General features: G+C 39.1%; 1 protein-coding gene across 4 annotated transcripts in view; it reads right to left on the minus strand.

The window, feature by feature from the left end:
- zfpm1 (zinc finger protein, FOG family member 1) overlaps positions 1–23,805 on the minus strand; it is a 268,052-nt gene that overhangs the window by 26,224 nt on the left and 218,023 nt on the right. For all 4 annotated transcript variants that reach the window (XM_072596110.1, XM_072596111.1, XM_072596108.1 and 1 more), the window contains exons 5-6: positions 14,113–14,215; positions 1,515–1,760 (exon numbers count right to left, since the gene is read on the minus strand). In XM_072596110.1, the coding sequence (XP_072452211.1) occupies positions 1,515–1,760; positions 14,113–14,215 (349 nt within the window). The remainder of the gene's footprint in view (positions 1–1,514; positions 1,761–14,112; positions 14,216–23,805) is intronic.

A 23,805-nucleotide genomic window follows, 5' to 3' on the forward strand; every position in this document is an offset into this window, starting at 1 on the left:
GGGATTCACAATCATGCTTGCTGTGTTTATGGAAACTGAAACTTTCGGCAATCGCCAATAGTTTTGGAGAAAAATGGTCCTGCAGAATTTCTACTGTTTCTTTCTTTAGTTTTGAAACCAGCTTCTCTGCAGTATCTGACTCCTTGGGAAGCTAAAGGTTTTATTCCCCACCCAATCCATTACACTCAAGAACACAGGAATGACTACGTTTGCTTCATTTTTCTTTTAGGTTGAACAAAATAAGGTTCCAGTTCTGTGTATTTTAATCAGATGGTCAAACAGCACCAACATTTCCAACCAGTGTTTTCATTAAGAAATGGGAGTGGCATATGTACACAATGTACCATGAAAAGTTTAGCCTACCTCACTTCTTCCGGTTTGAAACAAGGTATTCCTGAGGTGGCCTGTTTTTTTCCCAAGTCTACATCCCTACCTCAAAACATTTCCTTCTGTGTAGGATTTTTATTACTCATTGCTTCTTCAGGCAGGAGCACATGGTGAGCTTCTTCAGTGCTGTTCACCTCTTCCCTGAGGTGAATTCTTTGTTTTCCCTCGCTGACTCTACCTGTTTTGGTGCAATGATGGTGTCTTTTGATTTCTCTTCTTTTTTTCATTGAAGTGCCTCCAAGAATTACAGCGAGGACCATGGTCTTTTTTCTTTTGATAAATCACTATATTGACCTGGTGGATCCTGAGGCAGTTTTAGGTTTGTTCCCAATTTTCGTCTTGTGCTAAATTCCAATAAGGACCGGGAGGCTGAAGTGTTAACAGCAGGAATTTTATTATTCGGTGTTCACTCTACAGGCAGCAAGGTTAGACTAAATTGTTTCCCACACAAAGTGTGAATGATGTCATCACTATGTCATGTGTTTGGACTCTTAATGTAACAGTCCATCATAATTACCAAACAACAGAAAGGACAGCAAATTTTATTCCCAAAAGAATAGTCTTGAACCAGGTCGGTTTTTTTCAAACAATCAATGATCATTTCATGGTCACCATTTCTGTGAGACGCATTCCCGCCTCAGGCGACTCTGTGTGTGGAGTTTGCACATTCTCCCAGTGTCTGCGTGGGTTTCCTCCGGGTGCTCCGGTTTCCTCTCACAATCCAAAAATGTGCAGGTTAGGTGAATTAACCATGCTAAATTGTCCGTAGTGTTAGGTGAAGGGGTAAATGTAGGAGTATGGGTCTGGGTGGTATATGCTTCGGCGGGTCAGAGTGGACCTGTTGGGCAAAAGGGCCTGTTTCCACACTGTAAGTACTCTTAAAAAAAAGTAATCTAATCATTCAATTTCAGATTTTATTATTCAAATGCAAATTCCATCAATGTCCTCAGAACATTACGCTCCAGCCTGTTGAGTACTAGCTCAATGACATTTGCAATACACTACCATTTCCTGACATTTCAAATTTCATTCAGTTAGCTTAATCATCTCTAGCTAGCAATAAAAAGTCAGAAGAATTTATCATAGTAATGATTACATAGTTTGTTTTCTAGTTATGTAGAACTTACTGTTGACAACTGCCGTGGCTAATATTGCAGCCATGCCTGCTTGTTGAGGAAGAAGCTGGATGTCAGAATGCAACGAAGCAGGGTAGGTGGTTGCTTGCTCTGAACACTCTGCAGGTTCTACTGTCTCTGTCTTAACACTTAGATTTAACACAGGGTAACTGTTACTCTGATGCAAAGGATGAACAATCGCTGTCAAACATTCACCTTCTGTGATGGGCTTTGTGGTTTTGCACCAGATTTGATCATCTGCAGAGAAAAACAAAATATTTTTGTGAAATACTCCTCAATTGTTCTAACAGTGTCAGAGGTTGGCAATGCACACAGTAGGTTCTATATATCTATGTGTTTGCAGCAGATAGTCTCCTAAAAAGTGAGATACTGAGCGTATTTCCTTTCTTTTTCAATCCAGTTGATAATTTTGCTCTCTTCGAGTACAGTCATATTAGTAGTGAACATTGCCTTTCTTATCGGAAGTCTCCTTTAGATTTGATTGTGCTCCCACAAGGTTCCTACTTATCTGTACAGATTCAGGGTTAGTTAATAGAACAGCAATCAATTAAAAATGGACCATCATAGATCATGGGCATAATTATTACATGGATCAAAGATCCACGTGAACATGAAGCCACCTGAGAGTTTTACTTGCCTTCCTTTACCTATTTGTACAAGTACAAAAGATTGAGGCTGCTGCATAATGATGCCTGGTGAGCAGAATTAGCAATAGTTTTGGTGTTAGCTCCCAATATTATATGTACCTGCTATTGCTTTAACATCTGTAACACTTGACATTGACAAGCGCTACCAAAACCATGTACACACATAATAGACTCTACCGGGATATGGAGGTGCAGCATTGACTGACATTATTTTGAGTTAAGTACCAGTTTAATGTCCTTAATGGAAAACCAATTCAATACTTTTATGTTCAATACTTTTAGTGCCAAGTTACTACTTTAGAACAAAGCATCACATACATTCCCTTTCACATTCTAGGTAAACAGTAAATGGAAAGCACATACTAGTTTTAAAAGCAATGTAATTCAAAGAGTAGGTATGAAATCCTTCACATGTATAATTCTGCATTGGGATCCATGTTCTTTGAATACAAATTAGATTCTTGAGTCTCATTTATAGAACTGTAAGGATAAAGATAAACCCAGTCTAGCTTTCATGATATTTTGCCAACTTTTAAAATATTAACAGGCCATCTTCCAAAACCTGGAGCACACTGTGCTCTGTAATGTAGGAAGCCAGCCAGGTACCAGTGGTACTCATGTATTGCCAGGGTGTTACCAGTAACAAAGTAGAGGATTCATAAAGAGAACTACTGGCATTGAACTACACAATTAGAATGATATATATTAACGTTAACCTAGGAAATGTTAGAATATAAAATCTTGTGTATGGTTTTCTGGCACAAAGAAACAAACAACTGCAGTGAAGAAACTGTGAAAAAAACACAAACTCTTAAGTGAAAAGACATGCAACCAATGCTTAATAAGTGGACTCGAATGCAGCTGAATACTATCAGACAGGAAGTCATGAAAGGAATTCATTTCAGGTCAGAAGTAAACAGGCTGTAGCCTTAAGTGCTGGAGCCTGGAGTCTTCAGCATGGAGGTGTGCAGCTATAGTATCAGGATTAAAAATGGGGAATGGCAGCATTTGCAGTATGTTGACGTGGGAAGAAGGGTATAGAGACATGACTAAAGGGAGGGAATAAGTAGAGGACACTGACAGAACTTTGACATACAGAGGTCGGGGGGAGAGGAAGAAAGTATTAGCTGGAGCAAATGCCTTTATTAAAATATTAACCATCTAAGAAAGATAACTTATATTTGTTACTTGGAAAATCAGCAACATTAAGATCTGCTAAAACACTATAACTATACAACAATATAACTCAATCAGATTATGGATACATTTTGAATTAAGAATAAAAGCCCAATGTATGTTCTACAAATGTGTAAAAACTTCCTTCCCATGCAGTACATTGCTTATCTTGGAAATTTATAGCAGAAACAAAAATCAATGCCTACATAAATGATGGCAACAGTGGTTAAACAGGACTAGGATGTGCACGTTTTTTTCCAGGGTTTAGAGATTCTATCCAAGCTGGGTGACTGGTGTGGTTGGCGGGAGCAGTACTTTCAATGTGTAATCACATCTGAGGACAACTCTTTTAGAGGAAGTGGGGCCTGGTGTACAATGTCAAAGAGGTCAGACAGCTGCTGAGACACCAGCTTGAACTATACATTTTCCAGTCACAGTTGCAGCCATGTGGCTCTAGAGCAAACTCCAGCAGCTTTAAAGTTAAATCCTTCTAGGATCATGTTTCTTCATCTGTGATGCCCCGATTGACCTAGCAACAACAAACATGAATTGCTTCCAAGTTTTAAGTGAACTAGATAAACAAAAGAGCAATCATATCACAACTATCTATCTCATTGCTAGCGCAGAATATCTTTCAGTTATCACTATTAGTGACAGCAGAAAATAGGAGACTATTAAGAACAATTTTTTACGTTGTGCTGGTCAGAGAGTGCACTTGCCTAACATGGGTATGATGAAGGGAAATAAAGTCTTAGGTAGATAATGTTCGATAATTTCCACCACATATAAACAAAAGACATGTATGCCTCTGAGGGAACCACTGCCACATAGCAACATAACCACATCTGTTACAAACCACAAAGGGTTTTTTTTTCTGATAAATCATTATCACACAAATCTATAAGGCATCCCACTACTATCACTACTCAGGCTTGGTGGTTGCACCTTTCATGAAGAGAATATTTTATTTAGGGTTGAGCCAAAATCTTACCAGAAAATGAAAACAACCTAATATCTTTGTAAATCACTTTAGAAACCAAAAATCTACATCATGAAAATAAATTTAAACCAGATTTACTTTAAAACGAAACAAATTGCCTTACTGAGGTTCTATTTTGTCATTTCAAGACATTTATTGCTAATGTTTCTTAGAAACCTATTCCTTTTTCACAATGTACCTATGCAATTTGATTTCATCCAGTGTTGGTATTTTGTTTGTAATATAGATTTTTGTTACATTAAAATTAGCAAATAATCACCTGTACAGCATGTTTGCTAATGTTTCTTAGAAACCTATTTCTTTTTCACAATGTACCTATGAAATTTGATTTCATCCAGTTTTGTTTATAATATAGATTTTTGTTACATCAAAATTTGCAAATAATCACCTGTACAGCATGTTTCATGGTTGTGTTTTGCTAGTAGATACACATTGTGTTGTACAGTATGTTTATTTTAATCATGGCTGATTTAGTTTCAGTAAGGATTCCTTTGAGGAGTTCACCCAATCAGATTAGGAACCTTTTCTCCAGCTGACTAAGCACCAGAGGTTATCTACCATAGTCTAGAAACATAAAAGCCAGTAGAGTAGCAACAATTGGCCACAATGCAATCGTGCATGTGAAAAGAAAAATAATAATCACCCAAAGTCCTCAGTCATTGGTTCAACCCTGGCAGCCTACATGCGGAGATGGTGGGGAGTGTGGCGCATAACCTTCTAGACACAGATTTTATCCAGACTCCAACTGGAGGATGTTGCTATGTAACATCAGATAATATAAAATTGAACAGGTCTGTAAGATCTTATAAAATACCCTTTCAACTCTCTGCCAGTAAAACACATTAAAAATTTCTACTTGGACAAATTACCAGATGGTACCCAAGATACATACCAGAGGAGGAATGGCCATCATCCGTAGAGGATCATGAAGAACATGGGGGACGATTACTATTACACGGGCAGCGAGTTGTTAATGCAAGTGACTCAGCAAATCATATGGGGTCAGCAAGCAAGAAGTGTTTGTCCATGGCCAGACCTTCTGGGTTTGAAGGTTCTGACACATATTCAAGTGTCAGCTGGACACTAGTTCACTCTCAGTAAATCATGTGTCCATTTCCCCAGACCCCACAACTCCCTTGAAATTGCCACTGAAGAAACAGGAGCTTGCCTTGCACTTAGTGAGGACCTCCTTGGAGGGTCATTTGGGAAAGAAGAGGTTCTCTTCTTTGATATCTTAAGAAGGTCAGTGCCCGTGGATCTTAACAGCACATATGGGTACAGTGGTGAAAGAAAATGGATGACCTGCTGCATTCTGCACCACTGCCCTTGCTGCTAACTTATTCAGTATTCATAGGAACATTTGGTCGCACTATGGCACTGCACAGGCATCTCATAACAGGATAATTGCCTGTACACCTCGTCATATGCATGATGTACACTGACAGGCTGACAGTCACCTTTGGGCACTCAAAGTAATAAGCTTTCATAGACACATTGCTTCCTATCAATGGGGACAACTCACCATGTGCCATAGTTCTTATAACTTATTCGTGGGATATGAACATCACTGACTAGGCCAGCATTTATTTACCATTCCCAAATGCCTTAACAAATGTGGTGGGTGAGTTGTGTTCTTGACAGCAGCCATCCATTTGGTCCAGGTACATCCACAGTGCTGTTACAGAGGGAATTTAAGGATTTTGCCCCAGTGACAATGAAGGACAGCAATATAGTTTGACGTCAGGATGGTGAGTGGTTTAGTTGGGGAACTGGCAGATGGTGGGGGTCACACGGATTTGTTGACTTCATCCTTGCAGATGCAAAATGACAGGTTTGGAAAGTGCTGTCAGAGGAGCCTTGGGGAGTTATTGCAGTACATCTTGGAGACAGTCCATACTACCACCATTGTGCATTGGTGATGAAGAGGCTGAATGTTGAAGGTCAAGGATGTCATGTTAATCACATGGGCTGCTTTGTCCTGGATGATATTAACCTTCTTGAGTGTTATCCAGGACAAAGCAGTGACCCCATTGTCTACAGCAGTTCAAACAAAGGAGTGTCTGAGGCTCAGAGACCCCAGATGATGCCTACTACAAGGATGTACCAATCGGCAGATTTCTTCCATTTTTGTTGTGGAATTTGGGGCAGCATCTAGGTATAGTGGGAAGGAGGGTGAGAACAAATACCTTCTCAGAGCACATCAGTGACACAGACATTCAAGATACACACACACACACACTTCTGTAAGTATATATCGACTTGTACTATTCCAAACATCTGTTGATAGTTTGGAGAAGGTATTCTGAAGCAACAGCAGTGAAGCATTTTCCACAATTGGAAGTGCTTGATCGCAAACACTGCACCGTGATGACTAGCGATTGCCTCATCCATTATACAACCAGATATCACATGCAGATTACAGTCAAGGCACTTCAGATCTCTCCAGATGTGGATGTCAACAATGACATTTAGGGAAGAAAACAGAATCAGGGATATCCAATAGAAGCTCCTCATGTAAGTTCTTATGGGATAATGGTAGCATGTGTCATATACCTACAAATTCCAGGAAGAAAGAGTGCTTGTGTTCCATGTCTGGGCTTCTCAAATTCAGGCTTGAAAATCTAAGGGTAGGAGGTTGGCGATGACCATATCATACGTCAATCTTTGTATCATGGAGCCAAATGGAGAGAATACCTCAAAACCTCATAGCTCATGGTATTGGAAGCACTGTCAGTGAGGATACTCAGGCATTGCAAGTGTACAAGGTCTCATTGCATTTTGCAGCATTGCACGGTTAATGAGGGAGTAAGGTACACAGAAGCAGATTAATATGGGATAATTTAAGGAGTAAACTTTCAACTGGGACTCATCTCTTTAATTCATATTAGCACAACTATCTAGAAGTACCTGGTCACAAAGGTATTTCTTGCATTACAGATGCTACAACACTAATATTTATGCAAGGTTTGTGCACTTATTATCTTCTTTATAGAGGCATGGTGATCTAGCTTAATCAATGAGGAATGTTGAAAACGGCACACAAAAACCTGACATCTGACTGTGTAAATGAGAGTGCAACATGTACAGAAAATGTTTCTGGCCACTCCATCACCCTGAAAGCCAGTATCTGCTAGGTTGTCTCTAGCTTAATGGAACATTGTCTTGTTTTCTATACCTCCCTTTATCCTGGCCTGAGAATCCCCAGCAGATTTTCTCCTCAGAGGCTTCTCCTTACGTCTGCTTCTCCTTTGTCAACATATGCCCCCACTTTGCACGGCACAGCACACCACCATGACGCAGGGCAATTTGTCTGATACTGCACCATCTGACCAGTCTAGGCATTGGAATCTCGTTTCTAGGATACCTAAAATCTGCTCTACAATGGCCCTTAAGAAAGCATACACAATGTTGTACCTCTCCTCAGTGTCAGTCTGTGATTTTGGAAACATGATTTCAGCCTGGGTTGAGAGGGCATTCCTTGTCACCCAAACCATCTCTATATGGGCCAATGGGTTTTAGAAAAAAAATTGGCACTTGTGAGAGTGGTCCAGAATGTATGAACCATGGTAGCTCCCTGGATTTTTAATGCCAGACTTACATTATCTGGCTGTTGTGGTCAAATGATTTGAATATGAAGTGTTGGAATCCTTTTCTGATAGGTCACTCTGCTCATTAAGTGGGCACAATTGGTTACATCTTGAACCTGTAGAAAATGAGTGACAGCACCCAGGTCTAAGCTGCCTGACTCTCTGCGTCAAGAAGTAAAGAGATTGGTGATTGTTGTGAAGAGAGAATCAGTGACACCCTGAATGCACTAGTGAATTGATTAAATGTCAGTGAGCTCATTTAGATGAAATGACAGAGTCCCTAAAGCTCCCTGAATGATCCACTGGCTTAGAAATTCAGGGCAACTGTTACCTTGAGGGCTGTTGGGATAGAGTCAAGAGGTGTGGAAAAGCTCAGCTGTCAGGCAGCATTTGAGGAACAGGAGAATTGACACTTCAAGCATAAACTCTTCATCAGGTCTTCATTCCTGATGAAGAGCTTATGCTCGAAACATTGACCTTCCTGCTCCTTGGAAGCTGCCTGACAGGTTGTGCTTTTCCAGCATCACACTTTTTGACTTTGATCTCCAGCATCTGCAGTCCTCACTTTCTCCTAGGCTATTCGAATAGGATTCCCAACTGACATAGGCAAGGGATGATAGCTTGGGACATCCCAAGGCATTGTCTACATTAGCTTTCATGTGCCTAGCAATCACTGCATCAAATCCTGTGGATCCTGTTTGGTCCAGGGGCTCTGCTTTGATGTGGTTTGGCTGCTGTCCTCCTCCTTCTCCCTCTGCAGGCTGATGACTATTGCCGAGTCGAGTATCTATGCATCTCAATTGGGAAGGCAAAGTTAATTCATCAAGCTTTAAAAATAATAAGATGGAAACACAAGCTTGAATCATGATAGCGAGAAGGGCAACTTGTATTTCGAGAAGGGAGATCTTAGTTTTACCTCCACAGTGAGAATCTGATTTTTGGACTTTTGCCTGATTAAGTTAGAATCAGAGGATCATACAGTACAGAAGGAAGTAATGTGACCCATTGTGTCTGTACCAACTCCGCAAAGAACGATTCAGCTTGCCCCCATTCTCCAGCCCTATCTCTGTAGCCCTCTACATTCATCACTTACAAAGTTCTAATGCTTGTCATTCTTCTTACTTCATCTGTGAAAATCACACCCTGCATTCTAAAACAGTTTCAGAGTAATTGATGTTTGGGGTGGCTGTGCTGTCAGAGGCTGGTGGAAGATTGGAAGTGGAGCATGTTTATTGATACATTACAGATAACCAAAATCTCTTGAACCTATCTGACTATGTTAAGACGACATGGAGGTAATTGCCCAGCATATATCATGAAAAGTTTTTGACTCCTCAGAAGTGAGATTACTCCTGAATAGGAAAGGTGGTTTGCAAGGCCTTGCCAGGATTTCTGGGCCTGACAGCATTTTCTTTCACAGTTTCAGAACAAAAAGGGAGAAAAACATGAACAGTTTCTTTCGGCTTGTTAACCTGGTTTAGTATAGAAAAAAGCAACCCATTCCACTACATGGAATGAAGCACTCACTCGCTAGAAATCTTGTGCTAACTGGTACATTTACTCACTTAACAAAGCACCACACACTAATTTCAAAGTGCGCAAATCTTCAAAGAACAAGAGGTAAGGTTATGTTCTATTTAATTGTGAACCAAGGGCAACCCCTTGGTTGTGCTTTTGGATGTGCATTTCATCATGATGTACATTCAAGAAAAGCTAATTAGTAAAACAGCATCAATTCTGCTTCTGCTGTAATTGTGTGGTCACTATAGACTATGACTGGATTCTATCATTACAAGCTAAAACATCTTTTAATAAACAAAGAGGCCTACAAAGTCCATCTTTTGCAGTCCACACATTTTTTTTTGTCATTCCCAGTCGAGTTAGTTTGACATTAGATTGCAGTGGTAATCCATTTCTTTCATTCTGACTTTCAAAGGGAATCTGAATGTCAGTAAAGGGAAGTTACACATGGTGTATAAATTTGAAATAACAATATAATTTCAAATAACAACTGCATAAATCTAAGAGAGGTCATCTATTCAGCAGTCAGGGAAGTAGTGGTAAGTCTTTTGCAACTTAGAATGAAAGGTCCCAGATTGATAGTTTCTCAACTGAGATCACAGTGGACTATTTAAAATGGTCAAAATAAAACTTTCATTTCATAATAATATTGATTAGGACTGGATAATTGCCCAAGATATAAACCACTGCATCATGATGGGAGCTACTTAGGTACTTTTAGCACCACATGTGGAAAACAGGACAATGCTTTTGTTGTCGATGGTCAGCTGAAAATACAAATATTAAAATTAATTCACACTAAGCATCCAAAGATGCACAAGACCCATTAAGGGTGAGCAACGAGCCCCATTAAGTATGGATAACGTTTCTTTTCTACAAACTGGAAAAATACTAAAACAGGTAAAACCCTTCTTGATAATTATAAAGCTTTTCAGTCCAGATAGTATTTATGCTTGTGTTGATACATTAAACATTGATTATGCTAGAAAGAAATATAGTATCTCAAAAATTGACAGGAGCTTCTGATTTGATTAGAACTTGAGCGATTTTAAAAGTTATAGGCTTTAGTTTGTTGCAGTACGGCATCAAATAGTGTATGCTATAAGTTACATTTGAGCTTGTGGGTTAAAGTTTGAATAATTTTCTGACACAGTAATTTGCTGAAAATGCAAGCTAATAAGCGTGACGGGAAACATGCCTCGAGGACCAAGATGAGGAGGGCAAACAACTGTGCATCTCCTTCCTTAACCAGATTAAGTAGCATAAGAATTGAGAAGGAAGTGCAAATGCGAGTCAATCAATTCAATCAACCAAATTTTGATGTAGAACAACTGAGGTTAACAACTGTTATGATCCCAGAAAAAAGCATCAAATTTATCTTATAATCTGCTTAGGGACTAATAACTTCATTTAAAGTTTGAAATCCTCGGTACTTTCTAAGAGAATAAAGTCACAAGATTCCGTGGCTTTCAATGAACAAAATAAACTTTACTATAAAAAATTAGACAAATAAAACAACAATGTATATACTCTAAAATGTAAAATTAGCATGCGATGAATGAGTTAATGGACAAAATGTGGTTGGATATTCCTGAGAGTACAACAAATAATAAATGTTATCAAGTCAGATCACATGAATTTCCCATCAATCCACTCAGATGTTATTGATATTAGGGGTAATAACACTTACTAAAATTTTGTCTTCTCTCAAGGGACATTAAATCTTCCCTTTTGAAGATAATACCTTAAATTCCCTCAGAAGTTGCTCAGAACTGAAATGCCTCAATAGCTGGTCATCGCCCAGTGGTTAATCTCTTTTCCTGGAAGTGCTGTGCCTTGGATTCTTCAGGCTGAAATCCAGGACCTGAGTACTTCACAATTCAGGCTCTTTCACAGAGAGCTACCTTCACATAAGTTGGCAGTGTCTCTGGGTTTCCCTGAATTTAGCTCTTCTGCACAGAACCAGTTGAATATTGCTGCCTTCCTCGAGTCCGAACACGAACTTATAGAACATCTAACATTACAGCGCAGTACAGGCCCTTCGGCCATTGATATCGCGCTGACCTGTGGAACCAATCTGAAGCCTATCTATCCTACACTATTCCATTTTCATCCATATGTTTATCCAATGACAATTTAAATGCCCTTAAAGTTGGCGAGTATACCACAGTTGCAGGCCGGGCATTCCACGCCCCTACTACTCTGAATAAAGAAACTACCTCTGACATCTGTCCTATATCTATCACCCCTCGGGTATCCAGGATTGCTCATGGGTTCCAACTACATAGAATAATCAGATGGTTTCCAAGACCTCAACGAGTCCCCAAATCCTCAAATCTAACAGCAGCATTTGGGCAGTATGGAGTCAATTTCTCAAAGGTCAATACCTCTCCCACTGACCTTTGAACTGATTTGAGTGACCCATTAAAAAACTTGCAACAAGCCCACCCTTGTTCCCATGCAGAACCAAATATAAATAGAGGTGGAACACACTGCACCGGAATAGCTTACATGCTACAAATGGATGCTAAAAACGGATTATTTCATTCAGTGCATACCATTACTAAAATAGGCAGCAAATTTCAGATCCACACGTGTATTATAGAAACATGGCAATCAGAAGATGCATGAGAATGGTATCTCACTGAGAAACACATTTGATAGATACAGGTACAGAGTTGTATTGCATTACTTAAGTGATAGATGATCACTAAATTTGCCAGAAAAATGTTATGGCTAGTCCATTTTAGTGTAAGTACATTTTCATTGGTGTGATAAGCCTTAATCGTTATTAAACAAGTCAGTTGGCACTGAAAATTTATACTTTCATATGTGGTATCCCCATTCCTTTTATTGTTGGAGAACTAAAATATTTTAGTTTATCTTTGCCTCTTTTCTAACCGTGGACTTCCCAGGTCAGAGTCTGTGCTGATCATTAACCATTTTTCAAGCTGATTGGTTGTTACTTATCCCATCTCAGAGCCCTGTAGATAGAAGTGTGTGTGTGTGTGTGTGTGTGTGTGTGTGTGTGTGTGTGTGTGTGTGTGTGTGTGTGTGTGTGTGTTCAAGTACAGCAAGATTCACTTTAAAAATCCCATAGAAATTCCACAGACAGGTGAAAGTGTAATCAATAATATGTGGAATTCATTCACTGCTGACCAAAAAATCTGGCCGAAACAAGTATGGAAAGAAAAGAAACATAGGGAGAAATAATGAACACTGAAGCAGAGGGAGTGAAGAAGGAAAACTTAAATAAAGAAAATCTCGAGCAAATAAAACCTGAATAAATAAAACCTTGTACTTGGAATAATTAAACTTTCCATGCATAAGGGATTGATTTTCAATAATTAACACTTAATTCAACTCAAAATGATGTGAACCAACTTTCTTTGGAGAGTTTAGGTAATAAAGCAAATTCACACTATCCAAGGCATTTCAATACAAGGACAAAATTAAACAAAAACCCGAAAGAACACCAGATACAGAAAATCAGACAAAAAAGCAGAAATTGGTGGAAAACCTCAGCAGGTCTGGCAGCATCTGTGGAAAGTTTTGAATTCAATAATTGTTCTTCAGAACTGATGACAAAACTTTTCAGATGCCGAAAGTCTGAATTGAAAACAGCAAATTCAGGAAGTACTTAGTAAGTCCAGCAGCACCTGAGGAGAGGGAGCATTTAGGTGTGACCTTTCACTAGCAGCCAATCAATGAAAAAAATTGATCTAAATGACAGATACAGAGTTGACATTATAAATTTTTTTTTAATGATTATAAGACAATTTTATAATATGCTAGTTGCTATTAAAAGGTAATTATTTGAATATTTCTCTTTCTAGACAGGTCAGACTTAAGTATTTCCAGAATTCTCTACTTTTAATCATTTTAGACAGCAAGATGATATTTCTGCAAAGCTAAAATTAAAGTGGTTCAGCAACATTTGAATATCTGTGTTTGTCCATCAGTATTTCATCTAAAGTGGTCAAAATGTTTTTGCATAAATAACAGCAAGTGACATTTGCCTCGCTTATTTTGAGTAAAATCTAGCCCACTAATGCATAAAGTTAATGATGGTGAGTGGACAGATTTCCAGTTAGAAAATATTCCTTCTGATTCATCAAGTCAGCTTTTGAAACACACTAATCAGTACTCCCAATACAGTCATGCAGAAAAAAAAACTTCACTATTCGGCCTATCAAATCAGCATTGACTCTCTGAAGTGCATCCCATCCAGACCCATGGCTCCACCCTGTCCACATAATTCTGCATTTAGCATGACTGATCCTCCTAGCCTGCACATCCATGGCAAATCCACTTAACCTGCACATCTTCTGACCTTGGGAGGAAACTGGTGCACCCAGCAGAAACCAATATAGACACAGGGAGAATGTACAAACTCATGTCCAAACAGACAGTTGCCCAAGGATGGAATCAAACCCAGGGCCCTGTCACTATGAAACAGGAATGTTAACCACTGTGGAAGTATACCACCCAATGAATCATGAAGAACATTTACAGCTGCTTACAGGGTTTGTTTCCAATAGAGCTTCACATTTCCTTCCAATTATTTTTAGGACATCAGAAAAGGAGTAATTTTAACCAAAGTTTAATGTGCTAACCCATTTAACTATTTAGAGTTGAAGGAAAGAACATGTATGTACCTTTGCAGTAGATTGTGCAATTAGCAGATCCTTCATTCACGGTTACTTTCAGTCGTTTTAACCAGCACCATTCGTCTTTCAGCTGCAGAACTGTATTAAGGTACTGTGAGGAGAGAAAATAACAGGTTTAGGAAGCTGCTTCCCTATTTTGAGAATTGCTTTTGAACTAAATTTGACATATAGCACAAAATACAAAACTGGTTGCCAATTTCATTCATACAATGTCTATGATCATGAGCCAGTTCAGTACATTTACATAACTTTAATAGCCATGTGATGTAATTTTATTTTGGACCAATTCTAATGTTGTGTAAATGCAGGCTAAATTCCAGAATCAAATGCCAACACCAACAACTTATATTTACACATCTCCTTTAATGTAATAAAATATCCCATAGGCACACTATGAAACAAACTTTAACACTGAGCTACAGATGAGGGCAGAAAACCAAAATTATAGTCGAAAAGGTAAGTTTTAAGGAGTAGCCTAGAGGACATAAATGAAGCAGAATGGTGCTTTCCAGAATGGTAATTCTAGAAATTAGGGCCTACGCAATAAAATTCAACAATGGAGTTATTAACATTCAGTAATTCTTAAGAGATCAGAATGATCTCATGATCATAGCAGAGATATCTGGCAGTGTAATGGGGATTGGAGAGGATTACAAAGATAGCAAAGGTGAGACAGTGGAAGTATCTGAAAACAAAGGCAAGAATATTAAAAACAAGATGTTGTTTGACTGGGAAGTAATGCAGAACCATGAGAACCAGGGTCTCTGGTGAATGGGACTTCCCATGAGCCAAGACACAGCTTGCAGGACCTCAAGTTTATGGAGAGTAGATGAATCAGTGTGTTTTGGAATAATCAAATATACAAGTAATTAAGACAAGAAGATTCACTGGGATGGGACTTGTTTGTAGATGTTACAGTGATGAAACAAAGTAGCCCTAACAATTGTACAAATGTGTGCTTAGGAACTCATCTGGGTTGTATATGACACCAAGGTTGGGAAAAGACTAGTTTAGTCTCAAGCTGTAGCCATTGAGAGGGTGGGGTCTACAGCTAAGAAACATAGCTTGGAGCAGTGACTAAAAGCAATGACTTTAGTCTTCCCAAGAATAACTGCAAGAAATCTTAGATTATCCAACATGGGATAGGTAGATTGAAGGAGGTTGTCTCTCTATTTTGTTGTAAAGTCAAAAGGATAAAAATCCAAACTTTTAGTTAAAGGGTTGAGTTTTAAAGGGTAGCTCAAAGGAGTTGAGGCAAAATGACACTGAAGTATGGAATGCAATTCCAGAGAGTTAGGGCCTACGCAATCAAATCCAGGAATTAAATTATTAGCATTCAGTGATTCCTAAATGAGATAAAGTTAAAAATCACACAACACCAGTTTATAGTCCAACAGGTTTAATTGGAAGCACTAGCTTTTGGAGCACTGCTCCTTCATCAGATGGTTGTGGTGTACTCAAAAATAGTAAAGGTGAGACAATGAAATTCAAAGGAGTCTAAGTACTATTTAGCATCAGAATGAAGTAGAGATCATCTTGCATGAACGTCATGCATGTGGTGCACAAGTCCCACTTTATCTTCCTCATGAAAAAGTGGTGAGAATTGGCCAGAAAGCACAAATTCTAACAATTATGCCACTATATTAGGATGTACTGCCATTGAATCACATTGACATACACTTTATTTCATAATGCTTTCCACATCTTAAAAAAAATTCAGTTTTTCTGCCATTTTTATTAAAAGATGGACCCACATGAACTACAACTTTTATGCTGAGGAATGATTAAAACCGCGTTCAGTTAAAACGTCCAGTTCAAAAAAAAAGGAGTACGTAACAAAGTTTGCATGATTTTCATCCATTGATTAAAGTCATTTGCAGTGCAGATGATTTTTAACTACAAGTCATTCACAATAACTGAAAAAATAATTACCTTTCAATGTATAGAATAAAACTTTCAGCCACAAGATGGCACCATTGACAGAATTATCCTGAAATTTACTTTTCTCCTATCCAAATACGTAGCTGTTACAATATGCAATTATTCAGAAATATGGTTTTCAGCCAGAGTGAAAAGAATAAATCGATCTCGATTTCAAGCAAAAAACAAAGGAAGCTTTTTAAGTTTAGGTCACTGGACTGGAATGTTAGGTTTATTTACTATAGATATCGGCATACAAGCCAACCTTGCTCTAAAAACAGGAGTCAACTTATATGCCAAATATAAAGGTGATCCACCCATGGACAAATCACATAGGGTCAGCTTGGTCCCTTACACCAGGGTAGGTACCAGCAAAATCCATTGTGCGGTGAAAAACTGAGGCTATGCACTGATGCAAATATAGCACATCAAAGCTGAGAAGGGGGGTTTCTTGGTAAATTGTGCAGTAAATGTTGAAACATAAACAAGGATACAATAGTACAATGCATAAAAAAGACAGTTGCAGCAATGATAAAGGATATTACACTGCATACTTAGTGAAGCACTCCAAAGTAGTTCTACAAACAGCATTTAGTGGCAGCATCTCAAAATATAACGATAAACAGCACTTTCAGTGCAAATATTGTAAACACATATCTGATGGCACCTTACACAATTTTTTTTGGGAAATCTATTAGCCCTTTTCACAGGCAGAGCTAAACATGCAATCTCTAATTTATTGGATGATAATTGCACAGCAAAGAGAACAGAAACATTGATGTTTAAAAGCTGCCATTGCATTCTAATGGTAACGTGTTATATTCCTCAACTATTTCAAGTGACAGGAAAAAGTTTGATAGTTTAACACTATCACAATAATTATAAAGGAAATGCAGTCCTAGGTATCAAGTTAGATCTGCTTTGATGCTGTGTATGGAAGCTAAATGTTCAAGAGAAACAAACACACTGTTCCATTAAAACACGCTGTGTACATCAAAGCTACATAAATGCAAATCACTTTTTGACAAGTTTTAATTTGATAAGTGCAGGGAAATGGACAAGGTGAATAGTTCACTGAGAAAACTAGCACAAGAGACTAAATTAGCTAGTGTCCAATTAGCTCCCCATGACATTCAGAAATATTACTATCACTGAATGCCCTATCACCAACATCCTGGTGATGAGAAATTTGACCAACTGCTAATTCCTGAGGCTATAACATCAGGTTAGATGCTAGGCATTTTGCAGCAAGTAATTCACCTCCCTCCATCTCATCAACTGTCTGGCTTTAAAATATATATTTGGTCCAAATTGTGAAATACAAACATGACATTGAAAGATTTATGTACAACAACAGATTTAGTGCAGCGGAAGAGAGTGGAGTCATTGCGAATTCAGTGAGGAGGGGAGAGGGAAGACTTTTCCTTTGTTTATCCACATCAGCCTCCAGGAATACCTGGAGTTATAATGTTAAACATAGTTTGAAAATAAAAATCAAAGAGTGACATTCCAGGAGAACTACAAGAGCATTAAAGAAAAGAAAGCTTAGTTTATGACAGGCAGTTATTCCAAGTAAAATGCCCATCCTGTGGCATGTGAGGACTTGTGGACACTTCAAGGCTGTAGAGTCCAAATTTTAGAAATTAACTCACTGTTGAAGTCATTGTGGTGCAACTCCTGAGGCTGAAATCATTCAGAGAGGTTGCCACACTGCAGGTTAGAGATACGCACTCAGATAGGAAATGGGTGACCATGGGACAGAACAAGAAAACCAGGTGGATAGTGCAGGAGTATCAAGAGAACCTGCTTGAGAATAGGTTCTTCATTCCAGATACTGGGAAGAGAGATGGTTCATCAGAGGAGTGCAGCAGCACCAGGCCCAAGGCACAACTGACAGGCTAACTGTATAGGAGGAAAGAAAAGTGGAAGGGGGAAATTCATTAACTAGGAGAACAGACAGGCATTTTTGTGTCCACAGACATGACTCCAGAGTGATATGTTGCCACCTTGGTATGCCAGGATGAAGGATATTACTGAGTGGCTCCAGATCAGTCTTCTGGGGAAAGGTGATCAAGCCAGAGGTCCTGATTGACATTGGTACCCACGATATTGTTAGGAAATGGGACGCGGTCCTGTATCAGAAATTAGGGAGCTCGACAGAAAATTAACAAACAAGATCACCGAAGGTAATAACCTCTAGATTACTCCCAATACCACAAGCCAATAAGCAAAAAAATAGAGGATAAGCTGTAAAGATGGAGCAAAAAGGAAGATTTTAGATTCTTGGGACACTGGGATTGGCTGTGGCGGAGATGAGATTGAATCAGGAGAAATCTGAACAGAGGATACCAGGAAAAACTTATAAATGGATCAAAAACAAAAGGGCCCAGATTTAAGGTAATTTGCAAAGGCAGCAAATATGATGTGAAGCACAATTTTTGAATACAGCAAGTGGCTTGGGTGTGGAACACATTGCCTGGATGTGGTAGAGGCAATTTCAATTAAAGCATGTAAGAGGATGTGGATGATTATTTAAACAGAAGGAATGTGCAGGATTATGAGGAATGTAGCAACAGAGGGTGTTTTCTCAGAAAGCCAGTGCAGCCACAATGGGCCAAATAGCCACATCAGTACCATTACAACTCTGAGATTCGGTGAAATGAGTGCAGCAGTAGACCAATACCTTCTCAAGGGCAATTACGTTTGGGCAGCAGATACCTGCAATGCACACATCCAATGAACCACCAAAATAATTCTATTGACCCTAAGGTATGACGACTGATTTGTGCAGATAAGCAGAATATGATTACCCGGGAAACACAAATATGTCAATAAATGCTCCTCCTAGTGAAAGTACATTGAAAGGAATTTGTCTCTATACTTGGTAAAAAAATAGTTATTTTCTAGTCCCTAGTCTTGCTCTTGCATCGGCTCTGAAATTACTCAAAGCTTGACAATGATGCTGACATCTGCAATCCTGAAATCTTTCACATCCTTTTCCTATGAATGTTAATGATGGTGAAAATTTTAATCTGGGATGATCCCTGAGCTGTTGCTGAGCTGTTGATATGAAATCTAATTATTCAGCCTCAAACCAAGAGCTACAGTCATTTCTGAGAACTCATCAGTGCAGTAGCCAGAGTTCAAAGCCACATGCAATATCCAACATTCATTGGAAAACTTAAACAATTTGTCAAGAATAATGTCTGTCAACTAAATATAATTATATTTTTAAAAACAAAATTACAATAGATGCACAAAAACTTTCCATTATTTTTAAAACCAAATTTTCACCAGGCAAGTCAGTAATTGGCTTGCAACAACTTTTTTTTTAGCTATTCATAGGGATTCACCTGCTTACAGCTAGTTAGGATGGGGGAAAAGAAACTCAGTGTTGACAAAGACATTTATTGTAAAGTTACTATGAAATTTCTTTGAGAAACCGAGCAGCCATGGGCTATAAGACAGCAGACACCCTGCTTACTGTCTGATGCTGGTATATAATAGGATCTACTGACATAAGACCATAAGATATAGGAGCAGAATTAGGTCATTCAGCCCATTGAGTCTACTCCATGATTTGACTATGGCTGCTACGTTTCTCAAACCCAGCCTCCTGCTCCCCCTGTAATCCTTGATCTCCTTACCAATCAAGAACCTATCTAACGCGGTCTTAAATACACTCAATGACTCTGCCTCCACAGCCTTCTATAGCAATGAATCCCACAGAATCACCACCCTCCAGCTGAAGAAATTCCTCCTCAACTCATTTCTAAAGTACTGTCCCTTCACTTGGAGGCTGTGCTTTTGGACCCTGGTCTCTCCTACAAGTGGAAACCTCTTCTCCACACCCACTCTATCCAGGCCTCTCAGTATTCCTTAAGTTTCAATAAGATCCCACTCTCATTTTTCTAAACTCCCCCACTCCTCATATGACAAGCGCTGCATCCCCAGGATTATCATTGTAAACCTCCTCTGGACCCCCCCAATGTCAGCACATACTTCTTCAGATACTTGTCCCAAAACTACTCATAATATTCCAAATGCGGTCTGACCAGAGCCTTATGCAGCCTCAGCAGTACATCTCTGCTCAGTTCCTAGCCCTGTCAAAATGAGTGCTAACATTGTATTTGCCTTTCTAACTGCCATCCAAATCTGCAAGTTAACTGTACAAGATTCCTTAAGTGAACTCAGAAATACCTTTGTGTTTCAGATTTCTGAAGGCTTTCCACTTTTAGAAAATAGTATGTGCCTCTATTCTTCCAACCAAAGTGCATAACCTCTCACTTTCCCACATTACATTCCATCCACTACATCTTCAGAGGCGGATAGGCTGAGAGTAAAGGAGGTAAAAACAATGACTGCAGATGCTGGAAACCAGAATCTGGATTAGTGGTGCTGGAAGAGCACAGCAGTTCAGGCAGCATCCAACGAGGTTGCAATATAGGATGCGAGGTAAGCACCACATTCTCTTCATGACAGAAATCACCTGGCCTGCAGCTCATTTTTCCAGGCACCATCTAGATGCTCCATAACTAGTTGGAAAGCATGATCTCATGTTCATGCTGACCAATTTCCTTGTCATTTACACCAACAATCAAATAGTAAATCCTCACGAAATAATAAAAATTAAATATTTTGTTAGGGGCTTTCCCAATTCTTGACTGCAATTCAATTTTCACATGTAACGCCACCACTTATCTATCTTAAATGGCCTTCTAACTTGGCTTGCTTCATGGTTTAGTGTGCATGAGCACAACAATCCCAACAAATTCATAGAAAGCGAAATGGACACGGTTTTAAAAATACCTGTTAGCAGCCAGGAGATACATCATTACTTCTTTCAAAAGGAATTAAACATATATTCAAAGTTCTGGGCAAGAGATATATCAAACAAGAACAGAGAAAGCTGGAAATACTCAGCAGATCTGGTAGTGACTATGGAGACAGAAAGAAAGTTAATGAGCAAGCTTTACCATCTCAATGGTGAAACAGCCCTTTGCTAGAGCAAACCAGCACCCTTGAACAATTAGGGATAATGGTGGGGGTAGCATGACCATTTGTGATAAGACAGACCATGGAATGCATTAGGAAATTTTACAGCTTTTCAATTTCTCAGGCTACAGCACCCACAGAAATGGAAAGGAGAACTGGGAAAAGCTTTTCCCTCAATGCAGTTCTTCCACTTCCATCTTAAGGTCCAGATATGGATTTGCAGTGAAGCAAGCCGGTGAGGGGTGGGGGGGGGTTAAAGGATGATGGGGATGAGGATGTGGAGAATGATAAGGAAGAGATAAACAGGCAGGGATGTGCCTAGGAAGTCTAGCTTAAAACTAGTGCAAAGGAGAAGAATTATCCTAGGACAGCATGATAGGGGATAATACTTCCAGATACTAAGCTCCAGATCTTACCCAGAATTCACTTCAGTTTAACACAGGTTTCAAATTACAAGGGAAGGCAGGGGGATTGTGGTTAAATCACTGGACTAATAATCCAGAATCCCAGATTCATGTAAATCCCAGGGATATGTTGTGAATCCCACCTTGGCAGATGGTGAAATTTGAATTCAAAGAAAATAAACTGGAATTAAAAGTTAGCCTAAAGGGCAGACATTTTAGATTAGACTAGATTACTTAAAGTGTGGAAACAGGCCCTTCGGCCCAATAAGTCCACACCGACCCACCGAAGCGAAACCCATCCATACCCCTACATTTACCCCTTACCTAACACTACAGGCAATTTAGCATGGCCAATTCACCTGACCTGCACATCTTTGGACTGTGGGAGGAAACCGGAGCACCCAGAGGAAACCCACGCAGACACAGGGAGAACGTGCAAACTCCACACAGTCAGTCGCCTGAGGCGGGAATTGAGCCCGGGTCTCTGGCACTGTGAGGCAGCAGTGCTAACCACTGTGCCACCGTGCCGCCCACATGTTATCCCTCTTAGCTTTTTTAAAAAAAACAAAAATTATTTCACTAATATCCTTTTGGGAAGGAAATCTGCCATTCTTATGGATCAGCCTACATGTAGGAATGAGATTGACTCTTAAACTGCCCTCAGAAACAGCCTATGAGCCACACAGTTCAAGGGCAATCAGGGCTGGGAAATAAATGCTGGTCAGATAGACACCAACATCCCACGAATAAACTTAAAAAAAAGGCTTCACTGATTCTTCTTACTGCAGGTGCCACTGCCTGGGCGAGTTACACACAGATCTGGCCTCAGTTTTCTTCCTGTGCATTTGATTCCTCCAGTCTGTCAGGTTAGAGGTGCAATATGGGACTGGTCCATAATTGGGTTGAGTTATGCAACCCTATCATACCTATGCAATATTTCTCCCAATCACTTTCCATGTTTCAAGGGGTGGGGGAGTCTGACTTTAGTCCCGAACTTGGGAAAGATAGAAGGAGGTGGCATTTTCTTCAATTTACCTTGTCCTTGGTTGCTGAAACTGCTTTCTCTGGCTAAGGAAAATTCCACCCAACTGAGGCTGGTGACATTTAAAGGTGGGTAAAATATACTCTTGAATGCTTCCCATTCAAGAACTGTCCAATGCAGCATATAGGAAACGGTTTAGCTCTGTTGCTGGACAACAGTTTTGTGAGAGTTTAATTTCCTCTCGAATGAGAGCAACCCTATGGTTTTGTAGGACTATGACAGCTTTACTTTCTAGAAATATTATAGAAAGGCAGCACCTATCCCACAGATACACAGTTACAGGTGGAATACCTGAAAGGGAAGTGCATCTTATTAGTGGTTCTACAGATGTAAAATTTTTGGCAGTATGCAAATTAACTTTGTTGTCGAAGAGCAGAGGAAAATCCTTGATCATGTGTTCATAAGTTATTTGTTAATGGTCTTTTAAATAAACCAGCTCTTAAATGCAATATAATGTATCATAGAAATCTAGCTAAAAGGCATTTTTAAGTAAAGCTGTAAATTAATCTTCAAAATCCAGTTCTTAAAATTGGAGCACTTCGCTGACATCAATTAAAAATGAATTTACTATAAAGAGTAACATATTCATTAGAAATGTATTTACATTTGGTTAACATGACTGCATACGATTCTAGACTAACAGACATAACTTACTGTGATAAGAAACCCTTGCTGACTGATGAAAGAGTGCAAGTTACAAACAATTGGCCAAAATTGCACCAATTTCAAGATGCACGATGACAACTTAGAAAGTTATATGAGTCTACTCACGAAATTATGGTGAGGAACTATCAATAATTTTAAACATATCTTTTAATTTTCGTACAAAATTTGTAACTTTCAGCACATTTTACATCATCAGCTCTTCTGCCAAATTGTTCGAGACTCATGACATGGATCTGGTATCCTGGATTACAAAGGATTACATATTTTTAAAAAGTTGAAGGAAAACTATGACAAGAGCACAGTGCTGGTAATATTAAACAGACCGTCTCAAATACATATCATACACAAACATGTTCCATACCACATCTTTATCATCTGCTTATCACTAATTTATCAGGCTTCTCCCAATGCAATAGAGCCTTGGATACTTAAAACTTGCTGAGCAGCTTAATTTATCACACTTTGTAGTTCTGGAAAGCATCCATCAAACAGTTGAGTTTCTTTAGAAAGAAAAGGGATTTTGAAAAGCTTTTTTAGAAAATTTTACAGATAACATGGAAAGAACATTTAACAGCAATGTCATATCAGAAAGCTGTCGTACTATGCAACAAAGGTCATTTGTGCAATTAAGTAACTCAGAGGAAAACAGGTTCC

The sequence above is a fragment of the Chiloscyllium punctatum genome, chromosome 26 (genome assembly GCF_047496795.1).
Source record: "Chiloscyllium punctatum isolate Juve2018m chromosome 26, sChiPun1.3, whole genome shotgun sequence".
Classification (NCBI taxonomy): Eukaryota; Metazoa; Chordata; class Chondrichthyes; order Orectolobiformes; family Hemiscylliidae; genus Chiloscyllium; species Chiloscyllium punctatum.